This window comes from Mirounga angustirostris, unplaced genomic scaffold, assembly GCF_029215605.1.
Source record: "Mirounga angustirostris isolate CCGP_5_RB_7025 unplaced genomic scaffold, mMirAng1.0.hap1 SCAF_7, whole genome shotgun sequence".
Classification (NCBI taxonomy): Eukaryota; Metazoa; Chordata; class Mammalia; order Carnivora; family Phocidae; genus Mirounga; species Mirounga angustirostris.
Genome location: NW_026991715.1, coordinates 60,384,832 through 60,399,972, shown reverse-complemented (window position 1 = coordinate 60,399,972; position 15,141 = coordinate 60,384,832). Strand labels below are relative to the sequence as shown.

The 15,141-nt window shown below is 40.7% G+C and overlaps 1 protein-coding gene across 2 annotated transcripts in view; it reads left to right on the top strand.

Annotated features, from left to right (window-relative positions):
- The window catches only part of DMGDH (dimethylglycine dehydrogenase), a 70,120-nt gene that overhangs the window by 32,478 nt on the left and 22,501 nt on the right, over positions 1 to 15,141 (top strand). For both annotated transcript variants that reach the window (XM_045897128.3, XM_045897120.3), the window contains exons 8-14: positions 601 to 770; positions 1,495 to 1,648; positions 3,346 to 3,511; positions 3,981 to 4,111; positions 5,359 to 5,576; positions 7,991 to 8,148; positions 10,749 to 10,808. In XM_045897128.3, coding sequence (XP_045753084.1) covers positions 601 to 770; positions 1,495 to 1,648; positions 3,346 to 3,511; positions 3,981 to 4,111; positions 5,359 to 5,576; positions 7,991 to 8,148; positions 10,749 to 10,808 — 1,057 coding nt within the window. The remainder of the gene's footprint in view (positions 1 to 600; positions 771 to 1,494; positions 1,649 to 3,345; positions 3,512 to 3,980; positions 4,112 to 5,358; positions 5,577 to 7,990; positions 8,149 to 10,748; positions 10,809 to 15,141) is intronic.

The window sequence follows — 15,141 nt, the reverse complement described above, 5'->3', positions numbered from 1 at the left end:
TAGAAAATAAGCCTACCCTTGCCACCAAGTGACCCATTCGTTGCAAAATACAAGGGAGAGTGGTCCTTTCCCTCTCCTCCCTACAAGTCCCTGGTTGAGTGCCTCTTGCTCTGAATGCTTCTGAGATCAAGGTTCCAGGTCCCTGCACAGAGGTCATCACCTAAGGGGGCCTGAACTAAATTGAGTCTGAGAAGAGATGCATGTGCCCCTGGGCAGTGTACAGTTTCTCCTGCAAGCTTCCTATCACTCAAGATAATCCTAGCTCCAGGGGTCTGAGAAGATAACAACTAAGCCTTCCTCTTTGTTTCCTTTCCTCCATTTTCCTAAAGTGAGCCTCTTTCCTAGCTAAGAGCTGTAGGCTATTTTGCAGGTGTGCATCTCTTGAAACTATGGAAACAAACTAGCTATCAAGTCAGGTCCCTTTAATCTGGATGCCTAAACATGTATTTTTTTTTGAGAAAAAAACTACATTATGTTGTTGAATGTTCTAAATAGCACAGAACACTCCAACTTGGAGGACCTGTAAAATAGTTGGACATGTTTCATTATCTGAAAACTACATATGTTAATAACAGTGTATTTATCTCTGTATTTTGAAAGATACGGCATAATCCATGCTGGCGGGGTAGGGAAATATCTCAGTGACTGGATCCTGCACGGAGAACCTCCATTTGATCTGATAGAATTGGATCCCAATCGCTATGGCAAATGGACAACAACTCAGTACACTGAGGCCAAAGCAAGAGAGTCATATGGATTCAACAATATTGGTAACGTGCAAATTTACTATTGTCTACAAAGTGTGTACAGAATTGACTTGCAGTGCCTCTGATTCTAGTTGCTTGCTATTCTGTGCATTGTGGTAGGAGTACTTAGGGATTCTAATAAGCACTATGCCTTTAAGACACAACAAGGAATCTATATGAACGTGTATATTTAATGTGTAGAGTGCATCAGCGATTTTAAGTTCTAAATCCACTTTTACTTTATCCTTGGATTGTTATATAAATGACAATTTGGGTTTTTTTACATAAAATTTTAAAAAGATTTATTTATTTATTTGAGAGAGCGAGTGAGCAAGCCAGGGGGAGGGGGAAAGGGAGAAGGAGAGAGAGTCCCAAGCAGACTCTGCACAAAGCCCAGAGTTTGACTTGGGGCTCCATCTCAGGACCCTGAGATCATGACCTGAGCCAAAACCAAGAGTCAGTTGCTTGGCTGACTGAGCCACCCAGGTGCCCTTTTACATTATTTTTTAAATTGCAGTGTAGTTGACCTACGATATTATGTTAGTTTCAGGCATACAACATAGTGATTTGACATTTGTATACATTGTGAAATGGTCACCACAAGAAGTGTAGTTACCATCTTTTACATAAGTTTCATACACATATATGCTTCTGGATGTTAAGAACTGTGTTTTCTATTTTTTGAGTGCCTTCAAAATTGTTTATAGTTTTGGTTATGTGCTATTTAGGTATAGTTTTCCTTTTTCAGTTGGTTATCCTAAAGAAGAACGATTCGCTGGGAGGCCGACTCAGCGAGTCAGTGGGCTTTATAAAACCCTGGAGTCTAAGTGTTCCATGGGGTTCCATGCAGGCTGGGAGCAGCCACACTGGTTCTACAAACCGGGCCAGGACACTCAGTACAGGTAAGTGAATGACATAACCTGCCTGTGGCTCCGAATGTAGAATGAAATTTTGGAGATGGAATGGAAGGACATAAGAGAAATGCTGTCCCCTGCCCCAAGTCACTTCACCCCATTCCGAAGAGCATTGAGCCTTTTCCTACAAAACTTATTTTCTGGCGGTGGAGGCATTAGTCTATCCCATGTGACATTGGCTCACATCTAGGACCCCTGTGGCCTCCAGAGTTCTACAGCCAGCTCAGGTGATGCCTCCACTTGGCATTTTCCAGGAGCTCAGAGGAACCTTCCCCATCCCCTCTACATCCCCACCTGGCTTCAGTTGGCTCCTAAAGATGTGTCCTGGTTTAGGATGCCTAGTTAAATCCCATCTAATGGAAATAGTATGGCAATATGGATTTTCTATTGATCAAGGAAGAGCTCATAGTGACAGCTTTCTAGTGTGTGTGCAGTGAGTCATGTAAATTATATGTACCGTTGATAAATTAAGAGGAAAGATCATTTCCTTAGCATTTGACATTAAGCTAAAGCATAAAGCATCCCACTAAACAATTCTCTGAATTCCTCTAAAGCTGTTGCCATCGTTGTACTTGGATTACACACCATTGTTGTCATTTGGGATTAATAGTGATTATATATTTTTTCTCATAAGAATCCATAAACCAAGAGAAAACAAATAGCAAATGTAGAAATTGTTATCTCTCACTCACTCTTTTTTTGGACTTGTCATTTTGCTTATTTAAGCAGGTTTTGATGTCTACTTTAAGACCAGATCTAAATGGTATAAAGGATAGTAGAGGCCCAGTTGTTGATTAATGAATTTGGGCTCAGTAGACAGTTAGTCTAGAATATCTGGGGGCAAAATACTGGTTCGGTTTTTCCTAAATGACTCAGGTATATGCCCGATCTGTTCTTCACCTTTGCTCTTTGGATCTGACCTGTTTCTTCTATTATTTTAATAATTAAACAACTGAAAACTCATGTAGCAGACAATTGTCTGTTCTGTGGTTAAAATACCACATTAGAAGTCAACTTTATCAAGTAGAAAGGTCCCTGAATGAGTCAGTAGACTTTTGTTCCTGGCCAAGCTCCGTCATTTACTAAGACAAAAGCCTTGGAAAACACCTTATGCCTTTTCTCTGAAAAATGAAGATGTTGGACCAAGTCCTTGCTTATTCTGGGTATGGACCAACAGCATGAGCATCACCTGTTAGAACGCAGAGTGTAGGGCCTCACCCCAGACCTGCTGCATTAGAATCTGCATTTTAACAAGTGCAAGTGATTTGTAATTGCATCCAGAAGCACTGGACAAGATCGCTCTACCCCATTATATTCTGATTTAATTAGGTCCAAAAAAATGTGATATTTTTTACATGCTCCCCAGGTGATTCTAATATGCAACCAAGATCAAAAAACTCAGTACTGGTAGACTTCTATGCTTTCTTCCGGATCTGAGAGCCCACATGTCCTAACTTAATTTCTAGTTAATTAATACTACGTCGTTCACTACAAAATGGGTCAAAGGAATAGAAGAGTACCTTTAAAGAGTCAGTTTCTACCATATGTGTATGATTTACAGAACAGAACTTTGGGTTGTACTTTTTTCCCAAATGGGATTTTCTAGATTAACAGTGTTTAATAAATATTCTGTAATTTTTTTGAAAATGAATGACAGCTGTTTTATGACAAACATTGTGTTTCAGGCCCAGTTTTTGCCGCACAAACTGGTTTGAGCCTGTAGGATCTGAGTATAAACAGGTTATGCAAAAAGTAGGGGTTATTGACCTGTCACCGTTTGGCAAGTTTAACATCAAAGGCCAAGACTCTGTTCGACTGTTGGACCATCTCTTTGCAAATGTCATTCCAAAGGTAAATAACCTTATATGGGTACAAGGTTCAGGATTCTGGTCTGCTTAATTCTCTGTCCTCTCATATTTTTTTTTTAATTAGTATGTTATTTTAGTCCACCTAATGATTTCTCTATGAATGCCGGAGCTCTTCAACTGACCATGAATATTCTAGCTAATTTTCTAATTTAAATTTTGTTGAACAAATTATCATCCAAGGACCTTATGACTTTGCTAAATTGTGTCAGTAGGGAACTGCAAAATTGACTCAAGTGTAATTTTTATGACAAATAGTTATAATTATCATTGAAACTAAGAACTTCAAAATTAATCTTGGGTCTAGGTTTAAAGATAGTTCACACAATTGATATAAATGGTAAGATTCAAACGTTTTTCATTGTGGACACTTGCATTTTTATTTCCATGTTGTGTTAAAAGGATACATAAGATTTTAATTGCATCCTGAGGTAATTTTTAATTCTTTTGTGTAGGTGGGTTTTACAAATATAAGTCACATGTTGACACCAAAAGGTCGAGTGTATGCTGAGTTGACTGTTTCTCACCAAACTCCTGGGGAGTTTTTACTAATAACTGGTTCTGGATCCGAACTTCACGATCTTAGGTAAGTATGCACCTAATAAGAAAATTTTATATGGATTATATACTGACTCAATCTTGCAGTGCGCTTTTCTTTTACCAATTAAAGTACAACTTTAATCTTAAACCTTATTGTTTCAAATAAATTTCATGTCTTTTATAGGAAATTATTTGAAGTGTGGGACCCTGTCCCCACACCCCTCAAAGGTAATCCATCCATAGGGTTTGCTGGTTCTAAAAACATTAACTCCCAATTATTAGACATCATCAATGTGTCAGAACTCTTTTTAGACATTATCTCAATTAATTCTCTTAATAGATATATCTGCAAGGTCTATATTATTCCCATTTTCATGTGAGAAAACTGAAGTTTGAGTTAGAGTAACTTGCGTAAGCCACTCCTTTTGATTCTGATGCCCATGTTCAGTCCACTTCAGTAAGCTGCCTCCCTGGGTTATCTTCCTCCTTCTTCATGCTTTGTGCTCTCTGGCCCAAAGCTAGATTTAAATCGTTGACTTGCCAGGTCAATCCTTCACATGAGTCTTTGGTCTATGATTTAGTCTACTATCAAATCTGTAGTCTTTAATATTCCAAAAATATTTCGAATCCTGTTGTTTCATAAATGTCTTACTCTGAGATTCTCACTATGATTGTAAAATGATGCAAATTATACCCTCCAATCCAAGATGTATCTTAGTAGCTTAGCTTTGTGTAAATTCAGATGATCATTTTATGTAGCTCCAGGGACTCTCAGTAAATTATAAACAAACCCTAAAACTGGGTTCCAATAACTCATCAAGACTTAGAAATTGAAACTAGTCTTTAGAGTTTGTATTGTTTCCTTTTGATCATCAAAGCAATTATGTGTCTGGTGGCAGGCACATTATTAACCTTTAGCAGCACAAATGTGCCTCCCATGTATAGGTATTAGAGAAAATTTGGGTTTAAATTAATTCTCAAAGATTGAATCATTAGTTTAAATGCAATAGGGCTGTCACTATTTAAAAGAATTATGTGGCAGGTTTAAATTGAAGGATCCTTCTCTACTGTGAAAAATTATCCCCAAATTTATAAGTGGGTGGTTTAAAGAGAATCACTTAACATCTCTGGGACTCAGTTTCCTCAACTTAAAAAATTAGGTTATTATACAAAATGACACTCTGGGGACTTCCTGGTAATTCTAGACACAGAGCATGTCTTCAGAGAATTAATATGTCACCAACATGCATTATTCAAGCAAGATTTAACACAATGTTTATGACTCAAATGCAGATGGATTGAAGAAGAGGCAGTCAACGGTGGATATGATGTTGAAATTAAAAACATAACCGATGAACTTGGAGTCCTTGGTATTGCAGGGCCCCATGCAAGAAAGGTTCTTCAGAAACTGACCGCTGAAGATCTTAGTGATGAAGTTTTCAAGTTTCTTCAAACCAAGTCTTTAAAGGTTTCAAACATTCCTGTCACTGCTATTAGGATATCTTATACTGGTAAGAATTGGAAAACAATTTTCTAAAATTTAAGAGAAGGTCTCTAAAATTTAAAAGAAGCTAGCCCAGGGGCGCCTGGGTGGCTCAGTTGGTTGGGCGACTGCCTTCAGCTCAGGTCATGATCCTGAAGTCCCAAGATCGAGTCCCGCATCGGGCTCCCTGCTCGGCAGGGAGTCTGCTTCTCCCTCTGACCCTAACCCCTCTCATGTGCTCTCTCTCTCTCTCATTCTGTCTCAAATAAATAAATAAAATCTTAAAAAAATAATAAAATAAAATAAAATAAAAGAAGCTAGCCCAAATGAACATGAGCACATGCATGTACACCTGTGTGTGCGCATGCACACACACGCACAAACACGAATACACTGACTTTTGTCAGTCTAACTATGGAGGAAGATTTCTCCTGTCCAACTCTTACAATAGTTCTGTCTATTCACTCCTAGTCTGGGAGAGTCATTTCCCACATTTCCAATTGTTGTTCCAATCCCATGGCTTCTTATTATTTGGAAGGGTAGACAAAAAAGTTGGAAGAGGATAGCTGTTAGAATAGTTGGAAGGGCTGACAGCATGTTCAGGTCAGCTGACTCTTTCTAGGAACATTCAAGATGGTCTCCCATAGAGGTGCCTGGGGGGCTCAGTAGGTTAAGTATCTGCTTGTGCTCTCTCTCTCTCTGTCTCTCTGTCTGTCAAATAAGTAAATTTTTAAAATCTTAAAAAAAAAAAAGATGGTCTTCCATAGATAGAATCTCTCAGAGACCTTCTTAAATGTATCAGGCATCTCTCTTCAAGTATTACCATTAAGGCTCTTTTAGGGAAGTCTTCTTATAGCACCTAACTTTGTGCATTGTATGTGTTTGAAATGGAAATAAATGAATGCTCTTCAGTTCCCCATTGGTGCTGTGGGCTCACTTCCAACTTCCTCTAGCCCTCCGTGTTCTTTCATAGAAAGAGTACTTGGTGGGGGCGCCTGGGTGGCTCAGTCGTTAAGTGTCTGCCTTTAGCTCAGGTCATGATCTCAGGGTCCTGGGGTCGAGTCCTGCATCGGGCTCCCTGCTCGGCGGGAAGCCTGCTTCTCCCTCTCTCACTCCCCCTGCTTGTGTTCCCTCTCTTGCTGTGTCTCTCGCTGTCAAATAAATAAAATCTTAAAAAAAAAAAGAGTACTTGGTGCCCAGGCATTCATTCAATTACATGTTACTCAGAACATGTTCTGGTGGTGTCCTGGAAAAACACATCACCATCAGCCCTCAACATTGGCGAACAAGGAGAACATACATAAAGTCTGAAGGCTATAGTTCTTCTCTGGGCTTCCACTGTCCACTTTTCCCATCCTTCTTTCACCTGACCTTCGCAAAATGGTGACTAGCATAAAACATAAGCAGAATAAAAAATAAACAAGACTATTTGGGTTGGGTTTCATTTCCTATGGTTTTTGCCCACAGCTCTCATGGTGACTAAAAGGACCTAGTGGGGAAGAAAAGGGGTGTGGGAGGCATTAGAGTTAATGGCTGTCCCACAGTGAAGACCATTTGAATAATTGTCAGTGCCTATATTTTTAAGCCTTGTGATTTTGGGGCAAGGAATTGGGGGTTGAGGTTTCTTTCTTTCTTTCTTTCTTAATTTAAATAAAGATTTATTTGTTCATTTGAGAGACAAAGCAAGAGAGCAGGAGCAGGGGGAGGGGCAGAGGGAGAGGGAGAGAGAATCCACAAGCAGACTCCCCACTCCCCGCTGACCCAGGGCTCAATCCCAGGACCTGGAGATCATGACCTGAGCTGAAACTAAGAGTTGGCCGCTTAACCGACTGAGCCACTCAGGCGCCCCAGGGGTTGAGGTTTCTAAACCTCAAATTCCTTACCATGATAAACTATGCCAATGTAATTACTCACTTAATATCATGAAGCTGAGGTCAAGGGTCCAGATTAATTCCTATATTAACATCTTTCTGGGGCGCCTGGGTGGCTCAGTTGGTTAAGCGACTGCCTTCGGCTCAGGTCATGATCCTGGAGTCCCGGGATCGAGTCCCACATCGGGCTCCCTGCTCGGCGGGAAGCCTGCTTCTCCCTCTCCCACTCCCCCTGCTTGTGTTCCCTCTCTCGCTGTGTCTCTCTGTGTCAAATAAATAATAAATAAAATCTTTAAAAACAAACAAACAAACAAAAAAAAACATCTTTCTGTGTCATGAGAAGATGTGTCCTAGATATCGCTCTGTGTGTGGGAAACAGGATGGGGCATGAATGCATCTGTGGTATGGCAGTCTCCTTTGCAACTTTTTTGTGAACTGGTCTTTTAAAACTCAGCCATGTCTATATTATATAAGTGGACTCGCTGCATTTATTTATGTGTTTTAGCTAATGTGCATTAGACCAAGTAACCATTGCTCTTACTCTAGTGTGGTACTTGTGGGTTTGTTTCAGGTGAGCTGGGCTGGGAGCTGTACCACAGACGAGAAGATTCTGCAGCTCTCTATGACATTATCATGAATGCAGGCCAGGAGGAGGGAATCGATAATTTCGGAACATACGCCATGAATGCATTAAGACTGGAGAAAGCTTTCAGAGCCTGGGGGTCAGAGGTTTGAAACGCCAGCATCTTCATTACAATTTTGTTTATTGTGTCCGACTTTTGTGTAAGGGCGAGTTTTAATTGCATTAACATCGGCTGACTGTTATGTCAGAAATGATGTGTTATTAGATAACTTTATTTAATTAAGGGAAGATGTTTTTCTCCTTCATTTCCTCCCAGTTGAAAGTTTGGTGGAATTATGACACACTGTTTATTCTGCTTTAATTCCTCCCGCTTGGCAGAGAGCCCTGGACATCCATCTCTGATTGTGTATGGAGCTGCGGCCCTGGGGGCCTGCTTACCCCACAGTATAGGAGGGGCGCTTTTCAAATTCTTCTTCTTCCTCTGTCGCCTTGCCCACCCTCACTTTCTTCTTATGTACCTTTTGGGGAAATCACACCGAAAGGTGTCTTTCTGAGGAAGAGAGTTGGTGATCTAGGATATGTTGGTCCAGCTTGCTTCCACCACTGAAAACGGGAACTAAGGGTTTCTGTGTGGAGAGTCTCACACCATTTTCATAGGCATGATTTATTTTACTTTCAGCTCTCCCTGAAGAAGTTATTATTGGTGATTCTTAGGCAAGGGGTTTGGAGTTGGGGTTATCTAAATTATCCCTGTTCTATACACAATCGCATTGAGAAACAGTAAACTTGGTCCAGATTAAACAGAAGTGGCCAAACTCTGGTTCAAACTCTGTTCTGTTTTATCTCCATTGGCAGGCTATCTCTGGACCCCATCATTTTTTCATATTTCCTTAGAAGTTGTTTCTTTGAGTTTGAGGCCTGACAAGTGACATAAAGGATAGTAGTAAAGGATATACTTCAGAGTGGGGTCCCTTGGGTTTGAATTTATCCTCCATCACATATTAGCTACATGGACTTAACCCTCCAGAGCCTCTGTTTACTTTTCTATAAAATGAAGATTATCTTTTTTTTTTTTAAGATTTTATTTCTTTATTTGAGAGAGAAAAAGAGAACACAAGTGGGGGGTGAGGAGGGGCAGAGGGAGAGGGAGAAGCAGATTCCTCACTGAGCAGGGAGCCTGATGCTGGACATGATCCCAGGACCCTGAGATCATGACATGAGCCGAAGGCAGATGCCATGATCCCAGGACCCTGAGATCATGACATGAGCCGAAGGCAGATCCTTAACCGACTTCGCCACCCAGACGCTCCTAAAATGAAGATTCTCTTTCTCTTACAAAGTTATCAGAGATATTAGATAAAATTCCTAGCATGTAATGAATTTAATTGGAGGGCAAGGTGGGTTTGAAAGCATAGACAAGGCCCTTGGGACATCCAGACTGTGGGCAGAAGCAAGTGGGCTTCTAGGTGCAGAGGGAGCTTCCAGGAGCCACTGAAAGAACCAGGGCTTTGGCGCAAGTTGCCATTTTTTTTGTAGGAGAGGCGCTCTATTAGGGGATTCTCAGCCTACAGCGAGGGCCTTCGATGGGGCTGCCGCAGGGAGAGAAACAGAGGACAGCTCTATCCTCACACTCCTCAAGGAAGGAAGCAGCAGATGCAGCCTTTGGGAGTTAGCCATTTCTCCACCCTCCTGCCTTCCATTTTCTCCTCCTTGCTCTCCCCAAGCCGGACTCCGAAAAGCGCTTCTTCCTCCCACGTCCCTCTGATTTCCCAGCAGTGCCGGCACGCCCTCTAGTGGTGTCACAGCAATCTTCTGTGCTTTGTTCTCATTTTTTTCCTAGAGAAATTCTGAAACTTTGAGCAGATAAAAAAATAAGTTTAGAGTTGCTCAAATTGATTAGGAAGTATGAGAGACCAAATTTTGTATCATATAAAACAAGTTTATATTACTTATCTGATTTATATGAGTGCTATGTTGTCTTTTTAAAAAAGTTTGGCTACTTTTTATGGAGTTTCAACCAGTTCTCTTGGTGCAAAAGGGAACAGTAATAAAACAAACAAAATCCAGCAACTTCAGATCTAGTCCCAAAGAGTGGCTTTGGCTTCAACTTAAAGTATATTGTAATTACTCAACCATATATGAAAAGGCTGAGATTCAATCTCTGTTTCCTTTTCTCTTTCTTGAACTCTGTCGAAGCCATTTTCCTACCATCTGCTTTCTCCTCTGCTTGTCCTGATTCCTGGCTAATTGTAAGATAAGTATATTACCTAATAACTTTTCAAGACCTAACTATGTAACACTATTATATAAGAACGTATTAGAGTCTTATTTTGGGGAGGATCAGCATGTCATGGTATCCCTCAGATATTTATTAGTAAAAGAGCCATGGGAACAAACTGAATTTTAGGGTCTAATATGCTGTTCCAATGATAATACTTCCTGACGGGCTACATTTCAATTTTAGATTTAAAAATTACTTTAAAGACCAGTCTATAACTTTCCTTTCAGAATCTATGTTCAAAATCCAAAAGTGTTTCTCTTCCCTAAAAAAAAGAACATATGAAGGTGATGTTACTGAAATGATTTCCACTCATCTAAGATTTAAAATGTGTCCAGGGGCATCTGGCTGGCTCAGTTAGTAGAACACGTGACTCTGGATCTCGGGGTTGTGAGTTCTTGCCCCATGTTGGGTGTAGAGATTACTTGAAAATAAAATCTTTTTAAAAAATGTGTGCTTCCCTTTTAGATGAACTGTGATACAAATCCTTTGGAAGCCGGACTGGAATATTTTATAAAGCTCAACAAGGTATGTTTATATTCCAAAGTGTTCTTGAAGTAATTCTTAAAATTATGAGGCTGTTTTGTAACAGAGCCATGCTTTAAAATTTAACCAAGTGTGATTATAGGACAAATGAGTTGAACATAAATACTAAGCATTGCTCAGGTGCTTTGTATTGAGCTCTTGTCAAAAATTAGGTATCAGTTCAAACTATTGCAGTGTGCTTGTAGATGTAGGATAGCAGAATCCAGCAACTTTAAAGACTAAATCTAAATTCTGGGATAAAAATTACTAAGGAGAAGATGTCAGTAGACATTCTTATCAATCCTGGTGATTTGTGAAGTCACACGTTAGCTCATCAAACATACAGCATTAATTTCTCTCTCCAAAATTCTCTCTCTCTCTCCCTATGCTGGGTGCTCACAGCATAAAGCAGCCTCCCCTCAGCAGATCTATCCATCTGCTTATTAGGCACTTTTATATGTAAGTGCAACATTTCAAATGTGTTCAGCAGAAAATGGGTATTTACTGAGAAGCCAATACAAATATGATAACTGATATTAACAGTCCAAAGGGAATCCCTATATTAGTAGTTCCCAAAGTGTGGGCCTCAGACAGAGCATCAGCATCACCTGGGAGCTTGTGAGAAATGCAAATTCTGGAGCACCTGGGTGGCTCAGTCGTTGAGCGTCTGCCTTCGGCTCAGGTCATGATCCCGGGGTCTTGGGATTGAGCCCCACATCGGGCTCCCTGCTCTGCGGGATGCCTGCTTCTCCCTCTCCCACTCCCCTCTGCTTGTGTTCCCTCTCTCGCTGTCTCTCTCTCTGTCAAATACATAAATAAATAAATAAAATCTTAAAAAAAAAAAAGAAATGCAAATTCTCAGATCTCACCCCAGCCAGACCTGCTAAGTCAGAATCTCTGGGACTCAGGCCACGAAACCTGTGTTTTAATTAGCTGCAGGGGATTCTGATGCACCTAGTTTGAGAAGCACCATCCTACATAATTATTGTGGGAAAGCACATTTATCACCACCTAAGTCATCTGTATAAGTCCTAAAGTTCTAAATGAAGTGATCCTATTGTTATGGACTGAATGATTGTGTCCCTCGAAAATTCCTCTGTTGAAGTCCTAATCCCCATGTAATGCTAGTTGGAGGTGGGGCCTTTGGGAGGTAATCAGGTTTAGGTGAAATCATGAGGGTGGGGTCTCCACGATGGAATTAGTGTTCTCACGAGCGCGGGAAGACGCGGAGCTCGCTTTCTGTCCGCATGGTGAGGCCACTGCGATAAAGTAGCTGCGAACCAGAAAGAGAACGCTCACGGGGGAGCTGAATTGGCCGGCGCCTCGGTCTTTGACTTCCCAGCCTCCAGAACCGTGAGAAATAATTTCCCGGGGTTAAAGCCGCCTAGTTTGTGATATTTCGTTACAGCAGCCTGAGCTGACTCAAACACCCACCGAGTAGTGTCTTAGTTACTGGAAAAGAACTTAACAGCGATGCAGTTAGTGGAAGTATTGGAGAGGACAACAGCTGCTGCTGTGGGGGATACTTGTTAGAATTCCAGAAATAAACTGTCCTGTTGAGGTGCCAGTAAGCAAAAGTAAAGGCCGTTTTCCCATTCTGTGGAACTGTGTGACCACATGCATATGAACCAGGCGAAGGAAACTTTTTAATGCTCCTGCCTCAAGTTCCCAAATTCTAAGCTAAGCTATTAACATAATCATGTATATTTATAGTATTAGGTTTTAGGAAAGAGAACCTCCTTAAGGGTTTTAAAGGGAATATCTTTCTGTACGTTTTCCCTATGACTTTTATTTTTATGATGTACCATCTGCCTCCAGACCAGAGAAAGCAGGTGCTTGGAATTTGGGCAGACCCTTGCAGCAGATTGCTCCTTCTGATAACAGAAGTCTTGGTTTAGCTGTTTAAAATAAGGATAAAAATGGCCTGACTCTTGAAAGCACTAAAGTTCTGTTGTCGGTCACCAGTAGGTAAATAGATAACTGACTCTCTTGCTTCACAGTGTTTGGGTATTATTGTTTGGGGAGAAGGCATAGATAAATGAGCTCTTTGTGTTGAAATTGGGTTTTTAAAACTCCCTTTATGATTATAAGCAGGTGTGGATTGTGTATTTATTAGTTCCTTTAAATTATTTCAATAACCAAAGCCCAGCTCGGAACTAAGCTGTTTAACAGATAATGATTTTGGTTTATGGTATGCTTTTTATGATTTCTGAATTGTTGGTTCTCATCTTGGTGTCACAGAGTTCATTTCGAATGCTGTCATTGGGTGAGGGTCCATGTAGCCCAAGGACATGGACCTAACTGAGCTAGTCTCTTTCAATTATATGGACTCGGGCGGTTAATGGCTATCCTAGTGACACTAGACAATTTCCAGGACTGGCGACTAGGTCGAATCTACGTTGTCCAGATCCAATACGGTGGTTTCACAACAACTTCACCTTTGTTTTGTAGCAGTCTATAATATGAAACAGGCTTCTGAAAAACATTGTAAGCTAAGCTGTGTAACTTAATAATTCCATTCTGTGCCTAAAAACAAAAATGTTACCAATCTGGCTTCATACTACATTATAAAGAATATATAAGGTGAGTTCAAATTGCTTTGGAAAGTTAATGGTCTAGGAAAACTGAAGCAGTAGCTAAGACAGAGGAATGTTGATATTCCATAAGTATACCAATAAAAACAAAATTTAGGGGCGCCTGGGTGGCTCAGTCGTTAAGCGTCTGCCTTCGGTTCAGGTCACGATCCCAGGGTCCTGAGATCGAGCCCCGCATCAGGTTCCCTGCTCCGCGGGAAGCCTGCTTCTCTCTCTCTCCCGCTCCCCCGCCTGTGTTCCTGCTCTCGCTATCTCTCTCTCTGTCAAATGAATAAATAAAATGTTTAAAATAAATAAATAAAAACAAAATTTAAGAAAATCCTAGTATTTTACAATTGTTTAAAATCCTTTTCTTTCATTCCCTTTGAAGCAAATGTCTAGAATTCCCTGCTTGGCCCCTAAGTGTTTATAAGCCCTAATAGGAAGAAAATTACTATAGGACACAGGCTGTGTGGGAGCAAGGAGGGCCCCCAGAGACGGCTCAGTACCACCTTGTTTGAGGGAGAGGAAACAGAAGCACAGAGCGGTGAAGTGACCTCTGACCTCAGCATAGAGTTTTCTCACCCACCACTTTCCCCAGGAAGGTCCTTTCCCATTCTAGGCTGATCAGCCTTGAATGAATAATTGCCCAGCCATGTTTTTCTGGCAACATAATCCTAAAATATGCATGCATTACATTTTATTGATTAATGCCTCCCACAGTCATGTTTTTGTTGTAATTGATTTCGTATTTTATGGTAGGATCAGAGTAGCCCCTTTAGCCATACTCAGAAGGAAAATGGGTGGCTGAGGAGCTGGGCCATCAGGCCTCTTTAGAGAGAACTGTGTTCTTGTCAAAACCGGTAGGAGAGTAAGGGGAAAAAAAAAAAAATGGAGTACTGAGAAATCTTAGATGGTCAGGAAGACAGTGCATGGTACTTGCCGGCCTCACTTCTGAGAGTTGTTTGAGCTACAGCCTTCCCGGGGCGTGAGCTAGGAGTATTCTCCTTCCTGGTCAGCATTGAGGAAGTACTATTTATTAAACACCTGGCGAGGCCGCAGGTCTAACAGTTGAAGACCTAACTCCTGATAGGCTCTCCAATCTCAGGAGGCTTGAAACGAATGGTATTTCAGGAACTAAAACTGTAGGACACATTGTTAATATTCTGGAAGGATCAGTGGGCGCCAGCAGGGCCGTGTAGCCATACACAACAGTGCCATCTTGTGGCGAGTCAGCATAGCGCCTGGAAAAGAACCACTAACCAGAGCTGTGATACAGGCAGAAAGAATTGAATAGATACTTTGAAATCTCCTTAACTAAAATCCCTTTACCTGAAACAACTTATATCATCGCTATTAAGGGTATTGTAATTCCAAAAGAAGCTACTTCTTCGGAAAAATTAGTGGTTCTGTTTTTTGTTTTTTTTTTTAGTTAGAAATAAAGTGCATTAACCACGAGCAAAAGTCAGCTGCCTTAGGATGGAATCATACGTAGTATTGGAATTTTCCTCTTGGAAATACTGAATCTTTGTTCATTTAGAGAGAACCCAGCCAAGATTCAGAGACTGAAGTACAAATATAACATGTTTAAGAAGATTAGGAGAATTTTTAAAAGATATCCTCCATCCCCAATTTCTTTTTTTTCCTCACTTACTGTATCATAGGCTTCTAACCAGTAGAAACAGAATAAAGTGATGATAACTGATGTGGGAAACAAAGGCAAAAGAAAAATTATTGAATTTCCATACTATCTACAACCCATT